At 41.1% G+C, this 23187-nt stretch overlaps 1 protein-coding gene across 3 annotated transcripts in view; it reads left to right on the top strand.

Moving 5' to 3' along the window:
- The window catches only part of USP34 (ubiquitin specific peptidase 34), a 1226195-nt gene that overhangs the window by 125580 nt on the left and 1077428 nt on the right, over window positions 1-23187 (top strand). For all 3 annotated transcript variants that reach the window (XM_053712051.1, XM_053712050.1, XM_053712048.1), the window contains exon 4: window positions 2209-2259. In XM_053712051.1, coding sequence (XP_053568026.1) covers window positions 2209-2259 — 51 coding nt within the window. The remainder of the gene's footprint in view (window positions 1-2208; window positions 2260-23187) is intronic.

Raw genomic sequence — 23187 nt, 5'->3', positions numbered from 1 at the left:
TTTTTAAAAATTCGATTAAACGGGCACTTTAATTCATCAAAATACCTTTTAAACTTGACAGCCGCTCCAGCTTCCCCCGGTCGTCGCAAGCCATTTCTGACGTCAGAAATGATGGATGGGTCATCCTCTAATCATGGCTTCCCCCCCGGGGGAATCGGTGTCTGATTCAATGCTGTGATTGGAGGAAGCCGGATTCCTCATTTAAGACCCAGGAAGAGGCTTTGCGACGGGTGGAGGAAGCTGAAGCGGCTGTCAAGATTAAAAGTATTTTTTTCACAACACGATTGAAATGTAAATTTTGATGAATTAAAGTGCCCCTATTTTTAATCGAATTTTTAAAAACCGGGCACTTTTGCATCAAAATTTACATTCACTTTAAGAGTCTGGAGGCTGGCCCATCCCTCTTCGTGACATCACGAGTCACATGATTGGACTACACTGTGAGTTCTGCTGTCCAATAAAATTCCTAAGGTGAACGGATGGGCTATGTGAGTAATTGACCTAGCGTGCAGTGTTCTGCTGAGGTCACAAGTTTTCTGGGACTCTTGTTCACTATTTCTCAGATTTGCTTTATTAATGTGTTTACCATGTACTATGTGTTTATTTGATGCTTGATAATTAAACACACTGTAACTTCTTACAGAGGCATTGCTTTTGCACTCAATGTTAGTTAGATAGTGACAGCGGTACCATTGTGTCCTTTATATTTTAACAGGTTGATATAAGTTTTTATTTTACCCTCTGACAGAGCAAAAACCAGTGATCATACAAACACTTTAAGTGATGGTAAATTAATTTCCATAACTTCACAAAGTATGAAAACTCTTTTCCTAACTAGCAAATTGATATGCTTATTTTGTTCCAATGTCAAATCTACTTTTAATACTGAGAGTTTTTGTCAGGCTCCGTTACCTGATTCAATGCAGTCTCTCTGAATAATTTTCCCTTAGGCTTCTTTGACTGGCAGCTCTTTCAGCCAATCAGAGCCTCACCATGCGCCCCATGTAAGTTAATAACAGCACGCTCCCATGCTTGGAACTCAGGCTGGAAGTTGAACTGTGCAAACGCAACTGCTACACTATTTGCGCAACAAATAAATTATGATTTACTCTGTGCATATTTCATACGATTAATCCTGTGTAATTTATATACAAATTTTAAGTTTTTGATAAAATACGATTTTTGGTGAACAATATTGTGGAATTAGGCCCTCGGTGTTTACACACGCTTTGGTAAAACTGTAGTCTGCACTATTAGAACTGTCCACAGTAGTTATTCCGTCTCTAAGTGGAGGCCTGAGGAATTGAAAGGTCCGGCAGCCACAACTGACACACAATTTTAATTGTCGACTGAGGGCAGTATGGTGGTAGACAAGTGACAATGGGGAATAGATAGGGTCTAAAATGAAGGTGCTGGACCTAATTTTTAAGCCTCTAGTGGTGCACAAGCACCTGGTATAATTAAACACTGTTATAAATAACAAAAAAATATAAGCTTGGAAGTTGTAGTTCAGTAATGGGACTTAGTATTTCTTATTAAATGCAACATATTTTTGTTACTTCTTATGCTGACTCTTAGTTAAAAAGATACTTAACCCAATTTTTTTCTTTCATGAGTCAGATAGAGCATGCAGTTTGAAGCAACTTATTCATTTACTCTTACGGGGCAATTTATCAAGCTGAGGCGGACAGGGGTGCACATGGAATTCAGCATTGCACACGAGCGTAATCTCTTTTTGTGAGAACCTGCAGTCGTAAGCAGACGAAAGCCTGCCGAAGAGGTTGATAAATTAACCCCTTATTATCAATTTTTCTTCATTCTCTTGCTTTCTTTATTTAAAAAGTAGGAATGTAAAGCTTAGTAGCCGGCCCTTTTTTGGTTTAGAAACTGTTACACTTGCTTATTGGTGGCAAAATGTAGCCACCAATAAGCAAGCGCTATCCAGGGTACTGAATCTAAAATGGGCTGGCTCCTAAGCTTTACATTCCTGCTTTTTAAATAAAGATAGCAAGAGAACGAAGATAAATTGATGATAACAGTAAATTAGAAAGTTGCTTAAAATTGCATGCTCTATCTAAATCATGAGAGAAAAAATTTGGGTTTAGGATCCCTTTAATATTTATTGAAATGTTTAATGTATGAAGTATTGGCTATTCATGTTTCCATTTATATACATATTTATATGTATATTTTCTCTTTCCTTTCCAGGATATCTCTGCACAAGAAAGCAATATATTAGGGGCCTTCTGTGATATGAATGTAAGTAAATTATTAACTTTCATCGTAGTGTCATGGAGCTTTGTGATTACATACATTTTCATGTACATTAACTTTTGGTTTTTGTCCAGAATCAGGTTTTTGAAAGGTGGACTTTAATATGTAAGAATTTTCTGTAACACTTTACGTTTTATATTGACTCATTTTTTTAATGAGTGAACACTTGAGAAATGTACATATGTCTCTCAAATACATACGGCCAGATTACGAGTTTTTGTCGGTAATGGTGTGCGGTGCTAACGCTCCTTTTTTTCTTACTTAAGACAACGCTGGTATTACGAGTTTTCTGCAAGCCCGCGTTAGCCTCAGAAAAGTGAGCAAAATTTAGCTCCACATCTCACCTCAATACCAGCGTTGCTTACGGTAGCGGTAAGCTGCCAAAACGTGCTCGTGCACGATTTCCCCATAGGAATCAATGGGGCTGAGCTGGCTGAAAAAAAAGCTAACACCTGCAAAAAAGCAGCGTTCAGCTCCTAACACAGCCCCATTGTTTTCTATGGGGAAATGAATTTGATGTCTGCACCTAACACCCTAACATGAACCCTGAGTCTAAACACCCCTAATCTTACACTTATTAACCGCTAATCTGCTGCCCCCAACATTGTCGCCACCTACATTATATTATTAACCTCTAATCTGCCGCTCCGGACACCGCCACCACCTACATTATACTTATGAACCCCTAATATACTGCCCCCAACATCGCCGAACCCTAAATTATATTTATTAACCCCCTAATCTGCCCCCCCACGTCGCCGCAACTATATTAAATTTATTAACCTCTAATCTGCTGCCGCCAACGTCGCCGCCACTTTAATACATTTTTTAACCCCTAAACCTAAGTCTAACCCTAACACCCCCTAACTTAAATATAATTTAAATACATCTAAATAAATATACTACAATTAACTAAATCCTATTTAAAACTAAATACTTACATATAAAATAAACCCTAAGATAGCTACAATATAACTAATTGTTACATTGTAGCTAGCTTAGGGTTTATATCTATTTTACAGGCAACTTTGTATTTATTTTAACTAGGTACAATAGTTATTAAAAAGTAATCAGCTCTTTCACTTGTAAAAAAAAATACAATAACCCCCCAACATTAAAACCCACCACCCACACACCCAACCCTACTCTTAAACCCACCCAATCCCCCCTTAAAAAAACCTAACACTACCCCCTTGAAGATCACCCTACCTTGAGACGTCTTCACCCAGCCGTGCACAAGTGGTCCTCCAGAGGGGCAGAAGTCATCATGCAGGCGGCATGTTCTATCTTCATCCTTGCGGAGCGGAGCGGGTCCATCTTCAAGACATCCGACGCGGAGCATCCTCTTCATCCGACGATTGTATGACTGGTCCTTTATGTGACGTCATCCAAGATGGCGTCCCTTGAATTCCGATTGGCTGATAGAATCATATCCGCCAATCGGAATTAAGGTAGGAAAAATCCTATTGGCAATAGGATTTAAGTTCAATCCGATTGGCTGATTTAATCAGCCAATAGGATTGAGCTTGCATTCTATTGGCTGTTCCAATCAGCCAATAGAATGTGAGGTCAATCTTATTTGCTGATTGCATCAGACCTCTTCTTCCCGGATCGGATGAAGACTTCTGCCCCTCTGGAGGACCACTTGTGCCCGGCTGGGTGAAGACTGCTCAAGGTAGGGTGATCTTCAAGGGGGTAGTGTTAGTTTTTTTTTAAGGGGGGATTGGGTGGGTTTTAGAGTAGGGTTGGGTGTGTGGGTTTTAATGTTGGGGGGTATTGTATTTTTTTTTTACAGGTGAAAGAGCTGATTACTTTGGGGCAATGCCCCGCAAACGGCCCTTTTAAGGGCTATTTGTAATTTACTATAGGGTAGGGCCTTTTATTATTTTGGGGGGCTTTTTTATTTTATTAGGGGGATTAGATTAGGTGTAATTAGTTTAAAAATTCTTGTAATTTTTTATTTTCTGTAATTTAGTGGTTTTTTTCCTTCGTAATTTAGTTTAATTTAATTGCAATCAATTGTAGGTAGTTTAGGTAATTAATTTAATTATAGTGTAGTGTTAGGTGTAATTGTAATTTAGGTTAGGATGTATTTTACAGGTAAATTTGTACTTATTTTAACTAGGAAGTTATTAAATAGTTAATAACTATTTAATAACTATTGTACCTAGTTAAAATAAATACAAAGTTGCCTGTAAAATAAATATAAATCCTAAGCTAGCTACAATGTAACTATAAGTTATATTGTAGCTAGCTTAGGGTTTATTTTATAGGTAAGTATTTAGTTTTAAATAGGATTAATTTATTTAATAGTAGTAGATTTATTTTGTTTTATTTCAATTATATTTAAGTTAGGGGGTGTTAGGGTTAGGTTTAGGGGTTAATAAATTTAATATAGAAGCGGCGACGTTGGGGCGGCAGATTAGGGGTTAATAAATGTAGGTAGATGTTAGGGACGGCAGATTAGGGGTTAATAAAATTTAACTAGTGTTTGCGATGCGGGAGTGCGGCGGTTTAGGGGTTAATAAATTTTATTATAGTGTTTGCGATGTGGGGGGGCCTCGGTTTAGGGGTTAATAGGTAGTTTATAGGTGTTAGTGTACTTTGTAGCACTTTAGTTAAGAGCTTTATGTTACGGCGTTAGCCCATAAAACTCTTAACTACTGACTTTTATATGCGGTAGGAGTCTGGACAGGAGAGGGTCTACCGCTCACTTTTTCAGGCGATCGTAATACCGGCGTTAGGCAAATCCCATTAAAAAGATAGGATACGCAATTGACGTAAGGGGATTTGCGGTATGCTAAAATCGCAGAAAAAAAGTGAGCGGTAGACCCTTTCCTGCCTGACTCGTAATACCAGCGGGCGTTAAAAAGCAGCATTAGGACCCCTTAACGCTGCTTTTTAAGGCTAACGCAAGACTCAAAATCTAGCCGATAGTATGCTTATTTGTGGCACTTTTGTTTTAACCCTTTGAGTGCTAAGCACTTTCCCACCTGGGTGCTAAGCTGTTTTAAGATGTTTTTTTAAAAATAGTTGTTGGAAAGGTTGGGCGATTTCCTTTCCAGCGGTGGGTCTTGGAGATCTGTAGCTGCTTAGATGCCTGAGATACAAGCTTCTAAGCAGCATGCCCCCTTTTCCTATACTTAACATTGTTATTTTGTTAATAACGTTGTGTGGTGACGTCATCACGCAAAACAGGAAGCCCCGGCGATGTTTGCCACTTTCAGATCTCCCTCAAGGTGGGAGAGTGCTAGTGGCGGCTCTGAGCCGTTATTAGCACCAGAGTGGGAAACTTATGTTTTCTTTCATGATTCAGATTCAGCATGTGATTTTAAACAACTTTCCAGTTTACTTCTATTATCCCATTTGTTTTATTCTCTTGGTATCCTTTATTGAAAAATACCTAGGTAGGCTCAGGAGCTGCTGATTGTAGGATGCACATATATGCCTCATGTTATTGGCTTACCCAGTGCGTTAACTAGCTTCCAGTAGTGCATTGCTTCTTTTCGAAGAGAATGGAACAAATGATAAAATAGAAGTAAATTGGAAAGTTGTTTAAAATTGTATGCTCTATCTGATTTTTTTATTTTTTAAACTCTGACCATATTATTAATGTTGTCATTACATAGGTTCATAAAGATTTTTCTTTCCTATGGCATGGAGAGTCGACAACATCATTCCAATTACTAGTGGGATATTCAACTCTTGGCCAGCAGGAGGAGGCAAAGAGCACCCCAGCAAAGCTGTTAAGTGTAACTTTCCTTACCCATAATTCCCAGCCATTCTCTTTGCCGCTGTCAATGGAGGATGTGCAAAGATGGTGTCTGAAGATATTTAATCCTTTTATGGGTACTTTTCCCTGCAAGGAATTGGGGTCTAGCTGTGTCCACGTCAATCTCTTTAGTAAGAGTAGCGCGGTGGCTTTTAGCAGTTAGAAGGCGACGAGGTGGTCTTTGCTTTACTTCTAACACTTTTGCTATCCCTTTACAGAAAGCCAGGGTTGGTTACTCTGTTCTTTCTTTTACTACAGGTCCCAGACAGGGATCCACAGGTAAGTGCCCTTTGACTTGTAGGTACTGAAGGACAGCACTTTTGAGGTTAACCCTCAAGTGGATCGATTTTGGGACATAATTATCCTTATTGGGTTAAGGGTTCATTTTATGGGCAGCTTTATTGACACTTTATGTGTTAAAAGAATTCATACTTTGATTTTTAATTACACTCGGTGTGAGACTTAAGGGGTTAATGGAGAGTTCACTTGGCTGAAGAGATTCTAAGGAATTATTTTCTTTTCCCCTTATTTGTATATCTGTGAGGAAAAAAATAAATGGTATTTGCTTTCTGCAGTTAACGCACACTTTTAATGTGGCGCAGTTTCATTTTTCTAGCCGCTCACGTGAACTCCGCAATTTCAGAGATTATAAGTGGAAAGGGATCTTTCCGACTTTAGGACAAGAAGATTAGACCTAAGGGTCGACAGACTTTTAATTTCCTTTCCTTTCTCAACTTTAAAGGGACACTCAATCAAAATTAAACTTTCATGATTCAGATAGAGCATACTATTTTAAACAACTTTCCAATTTACTTCAATTAACTAAATGTGCACAGTCTTTTTATATTTAAACTTTTTGAGTCACCAGCTCCTACTGAGCATGTGCAAGAATAAGTGTGTATGCATTTGTGAATGGCTGATGGCTGTCACATGGTACGTGTATGCATTTGTGATTGGCTGATGGCTGTCACATGGTACAGGGGGAGTGGGAAAAAGGCATAACTTTTAAAATTGTCAGAAAAAAAATCTACTACTTATTTGAAGTTCAGACTAACTGCTATTGCATTGTCTTGTTATCTTGCATTTGTCGATTATGCAAATCTACTGTGTTGACTGGTCCTTTAAGGGACAGAAGTCTTCCTCCTCTTCTTTCAAACCGGACCAATCCAGGTCCTCTTGGAAGTCCAGCCAGCCTTGCAATAAGGGAAAACGTAACACAAAGCCTTCTCTCTAAATCGGCATAAAAGATCCGCCCCCGATTCGATTTTGGTTCAAGTGGCAGGCTTTCCTTTTTTCGTCAGGCTTGGATGTGAAATGTCCCAGATCCGTGAGCTATGTACATAGTATCCCAGGGTTACAAAATAGGATTCAAGTCTTGCCCTCCAAGATTTCTCCTTTCAAGACTATCCTCAAACCAGGTAAAAAGGGAGGCCTTGTTAAATTGCGTAGAGGACCTATACTCCCTGGCAGTTATTGTACCAGTCACTCTAGAGGAACAAGGTCAAGGATTTTATTCAAATCTATTTGTAGTTCCCAAAAAGGAGGGAACTTTCCATCCAACTCTAGACTGTAAGTGCCTCAACAAATTCCTCAGAGTTCCGTCCTTCAAGATGGAAACTATTCATTCTATTATTTCCATTGGTTCAGGAAGGTCAGTTCATGATTACTATAGACATGTTCCCATTCACAGGGATCATCACCAGTTTCTAAGGTTTGCCTTTCTGGACAAGCATGTTTCCTAGGGACAATCATAGATTCCCTGTCCATGAAGATTTTTCCAGACGGACGTCAGAAAATACAAACTTCTTGCTTCTTGCCTTTCTCTCCAGGCTGCTATTCATCCATTAGTGGCCCAATGCATGGAGGTGATTGGTCTGAGGGTGGCTTCCATGGACATAATTCCTTTTGCTATGTTCCATCTGCGTCCGCTGCAGCTTTGCATGCTCAGTGAATGGAACGGAGACCATTCAGGTTTATTGCAGAAGATAAATCTAGATCCCCTAACAAGAGACTCTCTCTCGTGGTGAATTTCACAGGAACATCTGTCTCGGGGCACTTGCTTCCTGAGACCTTCTTGGGTGATTATGAGTACTGAGGCTTGGGAGCTATTTGGGGTTCTCCTAAAAGCTCAGGGCCTGTGGTCTCAAAGAGTCTTCTCTTTCCATAAACATCTTGGAATTGAGATCAATCTTCAATGCCTTGAGAGCGTGGCCTTAATTATCTTTAGTCAAGTTTATTAGATTCCATTCGGACAACATTACTTCAGTGGCTTACATCAACCATCAGGGGGGAACTTGGAGTTCCTTGGCCATGAAAGAGGTGTCTCGCATTCTGCAGTGGGCGGAAGCTCACAATTGTCTCCTATCAGCCATCCACATTCCAGGAGTGGACAATTGGGAAGCAGATTTTCTGAGCAGAAAGTCTTTTCATCCCAGAGAGTGGACTCTCCATTTGGAGGTGTTCTCCAGGATAACCCTCAGGTGGTGGGGGGTTCCAGGGTTGGATCTGATGACGTCTCATCAAAACGCCAAGCTTCCAAGGTACGGATCAAGATCAAGAGATCCTCAGGGCGCTCTGATAGATGCTCTGGCGATTCCTTGGAATTTCTGTCAAGCATACCTGTTTCCTCAGTTTACTCTCCTTCCACGAGTCATTGCTCGCATAAAACAGGAGAGATCGTCTGTAATTCTAATAGCTCCGGCTTGGCCTCTCTGGATCTGGTTTGCGGATCTGGTGAACATGTCATTTCTTCCACTTTGGAGGTTACCTCTGAGGAAGGACCTTCTAATTCAGGGTCCATTCCTCCATCCAAATCTAGATTCTCTGAAGCTGACTGCTTGGAGATTGAACGCCTAGTCCTGTCCAGACGTGTTTTTTCTGAAGCTGTCATTGATACTATGCTTCAGGCTCGTAAACAAGTTATTCGCAAGATTTACTATATGGTATGGCGTAAATACCTTCATTGGTGCGAATCTAAGGGTTTCTCCTGGAGCCGGTTGAGGATTCCCCGAATTTTATCTTTTTTTTCAGGATGGCCTGGAGAAAGGTTTGCCAGTCATTTCTCTGAAGTGTCAGGTTTCTGCACTGTCTATTTTTTTGCACAAACGTCTGGCAGATTTGACAGATGTTCAATCTTTTGTATAGGCCCTGGTCAGAATCCTTGGAGCCTTAACCTAGTTCTAGTTTGTTTTGCAGCAGGCTCTGTTTGAGCCGATGCATGTTGTTGATATAAAATTGTTATCTTTGAAAGTTTTGTTTCTCCTTGCTTTTTCTTCTGCTCACAGAGTTTCTGAGCTTTCAGCTCTGCAGTGTTATTCCCTGTACCTTATTTTTCATGCAGATAAGGCGGTCCTTCGTACTAAATTTGGGTTTCTCCCTAAGGTGGTGTCGGACCGAAACATTAATCAGGAAATTGTTGTTCCTTCTTTTTGTCCTTATCCTTCTCATAAAGAACGTCTTTTGCATAACTTGGATGTTGTGCGTGCTTATGCTTATGAGACAGCTGGAGAGCAGCCTCCTGAGAGAATTACGACTCATTCCACTAAGGCTGTTTCCTCATCTTGGGCTTTCAAAAATGAAGCTACTGTGGACATATTTGCAAGGCGGCAACATGGTCCTCTTTGCATACTTTTTCCAAATTCTACAAATGTAATGCTTTTGCCTCAGCTGAGGCCTCTTTTGCAGTGGTGCCTTCTGTTTAGGTCCTCCTGCCTGGTTCTCCCTCCCTTTTCATTCCGTGTCCTCTAGCTATTGGTTCCCACTAATAATAGGAATGATGTTGTGGACTCTCCATGCCATAGGCAAGGAAACAAAATGTATGCTTACCTGATAAATTTCTTTATTTCCGGGCATGGAGAGTCCACGACCCCGCCCGCCTTTTTATTTAATTTATTTTTTTAATTATGTTCGGCAGTTTTTTTTTGAGTAAACCTCAGGCACCTCTATACCCTTGTATTTCTTCTTTTTCCATTTTCCTTTGGCTGAATGACTGGGAGTTATGGGTAAGACAGTTACACTTAACAGCTTTGCTGGGAGCTCTTTGCCGCCTCCTGCTGGCCAGGAGTTGAATATCCAACTAGTAATTGGAATAATGTAGTGGGCTCTCAGTGTCCGTAAAGAAAGACATTTATCAGGTAAGCATAAATTTAGTTTTTTATCTCAATTTTTGTTTCATTGTTTTTCCTGCAACCAAATATTGTTGACATAAATACTTGGGAAGAACAGTAAATAATCCAGTATCTAAGTTTAGGTTTATAAAGGCCCCATTTTCTCTAGACAACATTTTCAAGCTTTCCTTTTCTGCCTCTGAAATACAAATTTGATATCTTCTCCTTAAATTTTATTTTCTGAATAAAGAATAATTTATTATGGTTCTTCAGTTCCAATCTTGGAATCAGGAAGGCACAGATAATGTTTTCTGCTGCCAACGGGCTTTTGTCAGAACCCCTGACATGTTTGTAGAAAATAAGTCTGTTGCTACAGTTATGCCAGCGTATAGGACATATACCCTTTGTTTATGGCAGGGCTTTAAAACATATGTCTTCTAATGAACAGGGCATCTATTGGTGATGAAATGAACTATAACCCATTTTCCTTTGTGTAGCAAAATTTGCCCCCATTTGTCACATGACTATTTTATAACCCCTCTTATTTAAAGGGACTGTATACACCAAAATTGTTATTGTTTTAAAAAGATACATAACGCCTTTACTACCTATTCCCCAGCTTTGCACAACCAACATTGTTATATTAATGTACTTTATAACATTTAAACCTCTACATTTCTGCTAGTTTCTAAGCCCCTACTGACAGCCTCTTATCACATACTTTATTAGCTTTTCACAACAAAACTGCTAATTCATGTGTGCCATATAGATAACATTGTGCTCTCTTCCATCGAGTTGTGCAGGACACAGCACTAAAATGCAAGTCATTACATAATAAATAAATAACCATGTGATAAGGGGGCTGTCAGAAGAGGCTTAGATACAAGGTAATCACAAAGGTAAGAAGTATATTACTATAACCAAGTTGGCTGTGGAAAACTGGGGAATGGGTATAAGGGATTAACGTTTTAAAAAATAAATTGTTTTTTGGAGTAGACTGTCCCTTAAAGATCCCTGACTCCTTTCTTGGATTTAGATTCGGAACTCTTGTATTTCTTATCTCAGAGCATCAATAGCAATCTTTTGGCTCCTTGTATTGGGGGGGGGGGGGTCTCTTTTGATCAATAAAAGTTAATAACAGACAGAATGTTACACAGAAAGGAAAAGACAATTCAAGTTAACCCTGTCAATGCTGAGACACCACAACACCTCTGTTGGGTGACTATTCCAAGTATCAACTACACCTCTTGAGTGTGTTTCTCAAAACCTTATGCCAATGGAGTGACCTCCTCAGCAAATAGTAGGACTGTCTCTTGATCAATAAAGGTTAACTAATATGTTAATAAAACCTGATTACGAGTGGAGTGCTATTTAGCGATTTCACTAGAGCACTAATTGCGCTAGAAGTAAACTTTTTTGCACACGTCTGGTTGTGCTTGTATTAAGCATTGAAAGTAAAGCGTTATCGCTCTTGCGCTAACCTGACGCACGCAAACTGCTTACTTATAGCTCAATTAGAATATCACGTATGCGATAACCTTTTCCCCCGTAGAAGTCAATGGAGAAAAAAATTCCTAACTCCTTCATTTTCTCAAGGGTGCTAACCCGACATGAAGAGATGAATATTTCACATTCCAATTCACATATATTTCTATAAACATATCTGATGGTATGTTTTGATTCGGATAGAGAATACAATTTTAAACAACTTTCCATTTTACCTTTATGGGATTTGCTTAATTATCTTGGTATTCTTTTTTTGATGACGCAGCAATGCATTACTGGGAGCTATTTAACATATTTAATAAGCCAACAGCATAAGGCATATACAGTATGTGCAGCCACCAATCAGCGGCTTTTGAGTCTACCTAGGTATCCTTTTCGACAAAGAATGCAGATAACAAAACCATTTAAATAATAGAAGTAAATTGGAAAGTTGTTTAAAATGGCATGTTTTGTCTGAACCATGAAAGAAAACATTTGGGTTTGAAGTCCCTTTAAGTCATATTTAAGGCTTATACTCTTTTGGTTTGCTACTCGTTCTAGGCTTGTTTTGAAAATTTATGTAGTTCATTTTTCAAGGTCAATGAAGGGATGTTCCTTGCTTTTGTTTATCCTCTGATTCATGTGCTGTCACTAACATATGTGAGAGTAAACATAATTTCTTTTGCAAGATGTACCGAGTCCACGGATTCATCCTAACTTGTGGGATATTGTCCTTCCTGACAGGAAGTAGCAAAGAGAGCACCACAGCAGAGCTGTCTATATAGCTCCCCCCTTAACTCCACCCCCAGTCATTCTCTTTGCTGGCTCTAAGCAGGAATGGTAAAGAGAAGAGGTGTTAAACTGTTAGTTTTATTTTATCTTCAATCAAGTGTTTGTTATTTTTAAATGGTACCGGTGTTGTACTATTTACTCTCAGGCAGGACATAGATGAAGATTTCTGCCTGGAGGATGATGATCTTTGCATTTGTAACTAAGGTCCACTGCTGTTCCCACAGAAGCTGAGGAGTACAGGAAAACTTCAGTGTGAGGAACGGTTTCTTGCTATACAGCACTGAGGTATGTTCAGTCATATTTTCTGCATAGACTGTGTTAACTCAGAAAGGCTGACAGTGTCCCCATTAGGGGAAGGGTAAGCAGTAATCCTTGTGTTATCAGAGGTTTTTACTAGCTTGCATAAAGGGTTAATTTTCTCTTGTTAAGTGTGTTCAGTCCACTGGTCATCCATTACTTATGGGATATATTCTCCTCCCCAACAGGAAGTTGCAAGAGGATCACCCAAGCAGAGCTGCTATATAGCTCCTCCCCTCACATGTCATATCCAGTCATTCTCTTGCAACCCTCAACAAAGAAGGAGGTCGCGGGAGGATTTGGAGTTTTTACTTAATTATTCTTCAATCAAAAGTTTATTTTAAATGGCACCGGAGTATGCTGTTTTTTCTATCTCAGGCAGTATTTGGAAGAAGAAACTGCCTGCGTTTTCTATGATCTTAGCAGGCGTAACTAAGATCCACTGGCTGTTCTCGACATTCTGAGGAGTGGGGTAACTTCAGAACATGGGAATAGCATGCGGGGTCCACCGCAATGAGGTATGTGCAGTACAATATTTTCTGGGAATGGAATTGACTAAGAAAATACTGCTGTTACCCGTATGATGTAAGTACAGCCTTAAATGCAGTAGTAGTGACTGGTATCAGGCTGATAAATGTATGCACAGTAGAGTTATTTTCTAGGGACTAGAATTTGACTGTGAAAATATTGTTAATACTGAAATAATGCTTAAGCCTTATCTGCAGTGGTAGCGACTGGTTGCAGGCTTAGTAATAACTTTGCATGACATTTAAAGAAGTTTATTTTCAAAACGTTTACTGGCATGTTATTCGTTTTGTGAGGTACTTTGGTGATAAATCCTTTGGGCATGAATTTTTTTCCACATGGCTAACGTATATTTCTGCATAGAAACAGTTATATCAGGTCTCCCACTGTTGTAAATGAGCGGGAGGGGCCTCTTTTTAGCGCCTTGTTGCGCAGTTAAAATTCTAGCACAGTCTTCCTGCTTCTTCCTCCTTGATCGAGGACGTCTCTAGAGAGCTCAGGGGTCTTCAAAATTCGCTTTTTGAGGGAGGTAATCAGTCACAGCAGACCTGTGACAGTGTGTTAGACTGTGATAAAAACGTTTTATATTAATTTGATATCCGTTTTTTTTTTTTTTTTTTTTTTTGGGTACTGAGGGGTTAATCATTCGGTTGCTAATGGGTGCAATCCTCTGCTAATTAATACATTTAAAGACTTGTTGACTATAACTGAATTATTCTTTAGTTACTCAACTGTGTTTTTTTTTTAAAAGCGCTGCAGCGTTTTTTATATTGCTTGCAAACTTATTGAAAGTATTTTCCAAGCTTGCTAGCTTCATTGCTAGTCTGATTAAACATGTCTGATACAGAGGAATCTGCTTGTTCATTATGTTTAAAAGCCGTTGTGGAGCCCAATAGAAATATGTGTACCAATTGTATTGATGTTACTTTGAAAAATCAATCTGTACCGCTTAAAAAATTATCACCAGACAACGAGGGGGCAGTTATGCCGTCTAACTCTCCTCACGTGTCAGTACCTTTGTCTCCCGCTCGGGAGGTGCGTGAGATTGAGGCGCCAAGTACATCAAGGCCCTTACAAATCACTTTACATGATATGGCTAATGTTATGAAAGAAGTGTTATACAATATGCCAGAGTTAAGAGGCAAGCGCGACAGTTCTGGGTTAAGGACAGAGTGCACCGATGACACGAGAGCCATGTCTGATACTGCGTCACAATTTGCAGAACATGAGGACGGAGAGCTTCATTCTGTGGGTGACGGTTCTGATTCGGGGAGACCGGATTCAGAAATTTCAAATTTTAAATTTAAGCTTGAGAACCTCCGCGTGTTGCTAGGGGAGGTGTTAGCGGCTCTGAATGATTGTGACACGGTGGCAATTCCAGAGAAATTATGTAAGCTGGATAAATACTACGCGGTGCCGGTGTGTACTGACGTTTTTCCTATACCAAAGAGGCTTACAGAGATTATTAGTAAGGAGTGGGATAGACCCGGTGTGCCTTTTTCCCCTCCTCCGATATTTAGAAAAATGTTCCCTATATACGCCACCACACGAGACTTATGGCAGACGGTCCCTAAGGTGGAGGGAGCAGTTTCTACTTTAGCCAAGCGTACCACTATCCCGGTGGAGGATAGCTGTGCTTTCTCAGATACAATGGATAAAAAATTAGAGGGTTATCTTAAGAAAATGTTTATTCAACAAGGTTTTATATTGCAGCCTCTTGCATGCATTGCGCCTGTCACTGCTGCAGCTGCATTCTGGTTTGAGTCTCTGGAAGAGGCGATTCGCACAGCACCATTGGATGAGTCTCTGAGCAAGATTAGAACCCTTAAGCTGGCTAATGCGTTTGTTTCGGATGCCGTAGTGCATTTAACCAAACTAAGGCTAAAAATTCCGGATTCGCCATACAGGCGCGCAGAGCGCTTTGGCTTAAATCCTGGTCAGCAGATGTAACTTCTAAGTCTAAATTACTAAACATTCCTTTCAAAGGGCAGACCTTATTCGGGCCCGGCTTGAAGGAAATTATTGCTGACATTACTGGAGGTAAGGGCCACACCCTTCCTCAGGACAGGGCCAAATCGAAGGCCAAACAGTCTAATTTTCGTGCCTTTCGTAATTTCAAGGCAGGAGCAGCATCAACTTCCTCCGCTCCAAAACAGGAAGGAACTACTGCTCGTTACAGACAGGGTTGGAAAAGCAACCAGTCATGGAACAAGGGCAAGCAGGCCAGAAAGCCTACTTCCGCCCCTAAGACAGCATGAAGTCAGGGCCCCCTTTCCGGAGACGGATCTAGTGGGGGGCAGACTCTCTCTCTTCGCCCAGGCTTGGGCAAGAGATGTACAGGATCCCTGAACCCTGGAGATTATATCTCAGGGATACCTTCTGGATTTCAAGACTTCTCCTCCACAAGGGAGGTTTCATCTGTCAAGGTTATCAACAAACCTAGTAAAGAGAGAGGCATTTCTACAATGTGTACAAGACCTCTTAGTGATGGGAGTGATCCACCCAGTTCCGCGTACGGAACAGGGGCAAGGGTTTTATTCAAATCTGTTTGTGGTTCCCAAGAAAGAGGGAACCTTCAGACCAATCTTAGATTTAAAAATCTTAAACAAATTCTTAAGGGTTCCATCGTTCAAGGTGGAAACCATTCGGTCCATCCTACCCATGATCCAAGAGGGTCAATATATGACCACAGTGGATTTAAAGGATGCCTACCTTCACATACCGATTCACAAAGATCATTATCGGTACCTAAGGTTTGCCTTTCTAGACAGGCATTACCAGTTTGTGGCGCTTCCCTTCGGGTTGGCTACGGCCCCGAGAATTTTTACAAAGGTTCTGGGCTCTCTTCTGGCGATACTAAGACCATGAGGCATAGCGGTGGCTCCGTACCTAGACGACATTCTGATACAAGCGTCAAGTTTTCAAAATGCAAAGTCTCATACAGAGATAGTTCTAGCATTTCTGAGGTCGCATGGGTGGAAAGTGAACGTGGAAAAGAGTTCTGTTACCAATCACAAGGGTCCCTTTTCTAGGGACTCTTATAGATTCTGTAGAGATGAAGATTTACCTGACGGAGTCCAGGCTATCAAAACTTCTCAATGCTTGCCGGGTCCTTCACTCCATTCCAAGCCCATCAGTAGCTCAGTGCATGGAAGTGATCGGCTTAATGGTCGCGGCGATGGACATAGTGCCATTTGCGCGCCTACATCTCAGACCGCTGCAACTATGCATGCTAAGTCAATGGAACGGGGATTACTCAGATCTGTCCCCTTTGCTAAATCTGGACCAGGAGACCAGAGATTCTCTTCTCTGGTGGTTATCACTGGTTCATCTGTCCAAAGGAATGTCCTTTCGCAGACCAGATTGGACGATTGTAACAACAGATGCCAGCCTACTAGGCTGGGGAGCAGTCTGGAACTCCCTGAAGGCTCAGGGATCGTGGACTCAGGAGGAGAAACTCCTCCCAATAAACATTCTAGAATTAAGGGCAATATTCAATGCTCTTCTAGCTTGGCCTCAGTTGGCAACACTGAGGTTCATCAGATTTCAGTCGGACAACATCACGACTGTGGCTTACATCAATCATCAAGGGGGAACCAGAAGTTCCCTAGCGATGTTGGAAGTCTCGAAGATAATTCGCTGGGCAGAGTCTCACTCTTGCCACCTGTCAGCGATCTACATCCCAGGCGTGGAGAACTGGGAGGCGGATTTTTTAAGTCGCCAGACTTTTCATCCGGGGGAGTGGGAACTTCACCCGGAGGTATTTGCCCAACTAATTCTTCGTTGGGGCAAACCGGATCTGGATCTCATGGCATCTCGTCAGAACGCCAAGCTTCCTTGTTACGGATCCAGGTCCAGGGACCCGGGAGCGGTGCTGGTAGATGCACTAGCAGCCCCTTGGGTTTTCAACATAGCTTATGTGTTTCCACCTTTTCCGTTGCTTCCTCGACTGATTGCCAGGATCAAACAGGAGAGAGCATCGGTGATTCTGATAGCGCCTGCGTGGCCACGCAGGACCTGGTATGCAGACCTAGAGGACATGTCGTCCTCTCCACCATGGTCTCTACCCCTGAGGCAGGACCTTCTAATTCAGGGTCCTTTCAACCATCCAAACCTAATTTCTCTGAGGCTGACTGCTTGGAAATTGAACGCTTGATTCTATCAAAGCGTGGGTTTTCGGATTCGGTTATTGATACATTAATACAGGCTCGGAAACCTGTTACCAGAAAAATTTACCACAAGATATGGCGTAAATATTTATATTGGTGTGAATCCAAGAGTTACTCATGGAGTAAGGTTAGGATTCCTAGGATATTGTCTTTTCTACAAGAGGGTTTAGAAAAGGGCTTATCCACTAGTTCACTAAAGGGACTGATTTCTGCTCTGTCTATTCTTTTACACAAGCGTCTGGCAGAGAATCCAGACGTCCAGGCTTTTTGTCAGGCTTTGGCTAGGATTAAGCCTGTGTTTAAAGCTGTTACTCCTCCATGGAGCTTAAACTTGGTTCTTAAAGTTCTCCAGGGTGTTCCGTTTGAACCCCTTCATTCCATTGATATTAAGCTTTTATCTTGGAAAGTTCTGTTTTTGATGGCTATTTCCTCGGCTCGTAGAGTCTCGGAGTTATCTGCCTTACATTGTGATTCTCCTTATCTGATCTTTCATTCAGACAAGGTAGTCCTGCGTACTAAACCTGGGTTTTTACCTAAGGTTGTTTCTAACAAGAATATCAATCAAGAGATTGTTGTTCCATCCTTATGTCCTAATCCTTCTTCAAAGAAGGAACGTCTTTTGCATAATCTAGATGTGGTCCGTGCTCTGAAGTTCTACTTACAGGCAACTAAAGATTTTCGACAAACTTCTTCTCTGTTTGTCGTTTACTCTGGACAGAGGAGAGGTCAAAAGGCTTCGGCTACCTCTCTCTCTTTTTGGCTTCGTAGCATAATACGCTTAGCCTATGAGACTGCTGGACAGCAGCCTCCTGAAAGAATTACAGCTCATTCCACTAGAGCTGTGGCTTCCACCTGGGCCTTTAAGAATGAGGCCTCTGTTGAACAGATTTGGTCTTCACTTCATACCTTTTCCAAATTTTACAAATTTGACACTTTTGCTTCTTCGGAGGCTGTTTTTGGGAGAAAGGTTCTACAGGCAGTGGTTCCTTCTGTTTAATGTTCCTGCCTTGTCCCTCCCATCATCCGTGTACTTTAGCTTTGGTATTGGTATCCCATAAATAATGGATGAGCCGTGGACTGAACACACTTAACAAGAGAAAACATAATTTATGCTTACCTGATAAATTTATTTCTCTTGTAGTGTGTTCAGTCCACGACCCGCCCTGTCTATTTGAGGCAGGTTCTAAATTTTAAATTATTACTCCAGTCACCACTGCACCCTATAGTTTCTCCTTTCTCGTCTTGTTTCGGTCGAATGACTGGATATGACATGTGAGGGGAGGAGCTATATAGCAGCTCTGCTTGGGTGATCCTCTTGCAACTTCCTGTTGGGGAGGAGAATATATCCCATAAGTAATGGATGACCCGTGGACTGAACACACTACAAGAGAAATAAATTTATCAGGTAAGCATAAATTATGTTTTTTGTGGGCACTCAGTTTATGTGAATTTGGGACAAACGTTTTTGTGTCTGGGATTAACGTTTTCTGTTTTATGGGACATTTGCTTGAGTGTTCTTTGGGGTTGTTTATAACCCACATGGCTTTCAGGCAGGGTTTGTTAGTTTTGTGTAGGCCCCAGCAACATCGAGTAAGGTGGGCGGGGCCTAAATTTACAAGTAGCAAGCAACTTCTCCTGAGGTCCTGATAGTCTTCTGAGGGACTAATTGAAGCTTTAAACCCCATATTATCGCTTCCTAAGGGCAGGTAGGGCCACAGCAGTGCTGTGGCAAGGTGCTTTAGGGGCTTTTAACCGGTTTTAGACAATTATCAATCCGTTTTTTTCATTTGGGCGTCTATTGCTTTTTTACTTGTGGTGCAATCCTTCTAAAGCTTAGTGGGTACACTGTTAAAATTTTGGAATTTGTGAAGCAATTTTAAACTGTTTTGCAGTTTGTGTATGCCTTTTTTTCTCTTAAAGGCACAGTACCGTTTTTGCAAATTGTGTTTTCTCTTGTAAGATGTATCGAGTCCACGGATTCCTCCATACTTGTGGGATATTCTCCTTCCCTACAGGAAGTGGCAAAGAGAGCACCCACAGCAGAGCTGTCTATATAGCTCCTCCCTTAGCTCCACCCCCCAGTCATTCTCTTTGCCTACTCTAAGTAACTAGGAAGGGTAAAGTGAGTGTGGTGACAAAAATGTTAGTTTTTATTTTCTCAAGCATAAGTTTGTTATTTTAAATGGTACCGGTGTGTACTATTTACTCTCTGGCAGAAAAGGGATGAAGATTTCTGCAAGGAGGATGATGATCTTAGCACTTTGTAACTAAGATCCACTGCTGTTCTCACAAGGGCTGAAGAATACAGGAAAACTTTAGTTGGGGGAACGGTTTGCAGGCTAAACTGCATTGAGGTATGTTTAGTCTATTTTTTTCTAGACAGACTGTGATAATTCTAGAAAAGGCTGGCAATATCCCCATGAGGGAAGGGTAAGCTGTATTCAGACACTTAGTAGGAACTCTAGCTTGCATTAAGGGCTCATTAGTTACTGGTGACACTGATAGGAAAAAACGTTTTTGTTTATTTATAAAAAATGCAAATATAACGTTTTTGAGGGACTTTAAGGGGTCATTGTGGCTTGTTTAAGGGTTATTAACCCACATGGCTAGTTTAGAAACACTGTTGTGTTTCTTTTAGGCCCCATAACATCGAGTGAGGTGGGAGGGGCCTATTTGCATGTCTCAGTTGTGCAGTTTCTTTTCCTCAGAGACATCCAGCTGCTTCTCCAGAGGTTCCTACTGTGTTTGAGGGCTGTAAAGAATTTTTCCCCCCACAAATCGTTCCTAAAGGGCAGGTAGGCGCCACAGCAGAGCTGTGGCAAGGTGCTGAACATTTTTTTACCGGTTTTCGACGTTTTGTCAATGCGGTTTTTACATTAAGGGGTTAATTGTTTATTTGCATAGCTGTGCAAAGTTACTAAGGCTTTATGATGCTACTGTAAAAATTTTGTTGAGTTTACTGCTTTTTTACACTGTTTTGCAGAGTTTGTGCAGCTTTTTTTCTCTTAAAGGCACAGTACCGTTTTCTCCTGTTAAGTGTGGTCAGTCCACGGGTCATCATTACTTCTGGGATATTTTCTCCTCCCCTACAGGAAGTGCAAGAGGATTCACCCAGCAGAGCTGCTATATAGCTCCTCCCCTCTACGTCACCCCCAGTCATTCTCTTGCACCCAACGAATAGATAGGATGTGTGAGAGGACTGTGGTGATTTTAATTAGTTTATTACCTTCAATCAAAAGTTTGTTATTTTATTATAGCACCGGAGTGTGTTATTTATTCTCTGGTAGAATTTGAAGAAGAATCTACCTGAGTTTTTCTATGATTTTAGCCGGAGTAGTTAAGATCATATTGCTGTTTCTCGGCCATCTGAGGAGAGGTAAACTTCAGATCAGGGGACAGCGGGCAGATTAATCTGCAAAGAGGTATGTAGCAGCTTATTATTTTCTGACAATGGAATTGATGAGAAAATCCTGCCATACCGTTATAATGTAAACTCAGCCTTAAATGCAGTAGATGTAGCTGGTATCAGGCTGTCATGTATGTATATTTCACACTTCAGTATTCTGGGGAATGGTACTTCACTGGATTTATACTGTATGCATAGGCTTAACCTAATTTGCAGGGACTTGCAATAGGTTTTAAATAACAATTAATTTATTGAGGTTAAACGTTTTTTTGCTGGCATGTAAAATCGTTTATTTCTCTGAGGTACTGGGTGAAAAAATGTTTTGGGCACTATTTTTTCCACTTGGCAATAGTTTTGCTTAAATTAAAGCAGTTTTCTGATCTCTCTCACTGTTATGTGTGAGGGGGAGGGGCCATTTTTGGCGCTTTTACTACGCATCAAAAAACTCAGTCAGAAGTTCATTTTCTTCCTGCATGATCCGGTTCATCTCTACAGAACTCAGGGATCTCCAAAGCTTGTTTTGAGGGAGGTAATCATTCACAGCAGAGCTGTGAAGATTGTAGTTGACTGTGATAAAAAACGTTTATTTGTGTATTTTTTCTGCTGTCAGGGTTAGTTATCCTTTGCTAATGGGAACAATCCTTTGCTAAAATTGTGTATTTTTTACAAAGATTTGATGCTAATAATAATAATAATTTTTTCTGTGCTTCTTATAGGCACAGTTCGTTTTCATATTATTGTAAATTACTTGAAAAGCATTTCCAAGTTGCTAGTTTATTGCTAGTGTGTTAAACATGTCTGATTCAGAGGAAGATACATGTTCTATATGTGCTAATGCCAAAGTGGAGCCCAATAGAAATTTATGTACTAATTGTATTGATGTTACTTTAAATAAAAGTCAATCTGTACAAACTGAACATATTTCACCTAACAACGAGGGGAGAGTTATGCCGACTAACTCGCCTCACGTGTCAGTACCTGCATCTCCCGCTCGGGAGGTGCGTGATATTGTAGCGCCGAGTACATCTGGGCGGCCATTTCAAATCACATTACAGGATATGGCTACTGTTATGACTGAAGTTTTGGCTAAATTACCAGAACTTAGAGGCAAGCGTGATCACTCTGGGGTGAGAACAGAGTGCGCTGATAATATTAGGGCCATGTCAGACACTGCGTCACAGGTAGCAGAACATGAGGACGGAGAACTTCATTCTGTGGATGACGGTTCTGATCCAAACAGACTGGATTCAGATATTTCAAATTTTAAATTTAAGCTGGAAAACCTCCGTGTATTACTAGGGGAGGTGTTAGCGGCTCTGAATGATTGTAACACAGTTGCAATACCAGAGAAAATGTGTAGGTTGGATAAATATTTTGCGGTACCGGCGAGTACTGACGTTTTTCCTATACCTAAGAGACTTACTGAAATTGTTACTAAGGAGTGGGATAGGCCCGGTGTGCCGTTCTCACCTCCTCCGATATTTAGAAAAATGTTTCCAATAGACGCCACCACACGGGACTTATGGCAAACGGTCCCTAAGGTGGAGGGAGCAGTTTCTACTTTAGCTAAGCATACCACTATCCCGGTGGAGGATAGCTGTGCTTTTTCAGATCCAATGGATAAAAAATTAGAGGGTTACCTTAAGAAAATGTTTGTTCAACAAGGTTTTATATTGCAACCTCTTGCATGTATTGCGCCTGTCACGGCTGCAGCAGAATTTTGGTTTGAGTCTCTGGAAGAGACACTTCAATCATCTACACTAGATGAGATTACACACAAACTTAAAGCCCTTAAGTTAGCTAACTCATTTATTTCAGATGCCGTAGTACATTTAACTAAACTTACGGCTAAGAATTCCGGATTTGCCATTCAGGCACGCAGAGCACTGTGGCTAAAATCCTGGTCAGCTTATGTTACTTCTAAATCTAAATTGCTTAATATACCTTTCAAAGGGCAAACCTTATTCGGGCCCGGGTTGAAAGAGATTATCGCTGACATTACAGGAGGTAAAGGCCATGCCCTGCCTCAGGACAAAGCCAAACCTAGGGCTAGACAGTCTAATTTTCGTTCCTTTCGTAATTTCAAAGCAGGAACAGCATCAACTTCCTCTGCACCAAAACAGGAAGGAGCTGTTGCTCGCTACAGACAAGGCTGGAAACCTAACCAGTCCTGGAACAAGGGCAAGCAGGCCAGGAAACCTGCTGCTGCCCCTAAGACAGCATGAATCGAGGGCCCCCGATCCGGGACCGGATCTAGTAGGGGGCAGACTTTCTCTCGTCGCCCAGGCTTGGGCAAGAGATGTTCAGGATCCCTGGGCGTTAGAGATCATATCTCAGGGATACCTTCTGGACTTCAAATCC

The sequence above is a fragment of the Bombina bombina genome, chromosome 4, assembly GCF_027579735.1.
Source record: "Bombina bombina isolate aBomBom1 chromosome 4, aBomBom1.pri, whole genome shotgun sequence".
In the NCBI taxonomy this organism is placed as follows: domain Eukaryota; kingdom Metazoa; phylum Chordata; class Amphibia; order Anura; family Bombinatoridae; genus Bombina; species Bombina bombina.
This window is presented reverse-complemented; position numbering and strand designations above follow the sequence as displayed.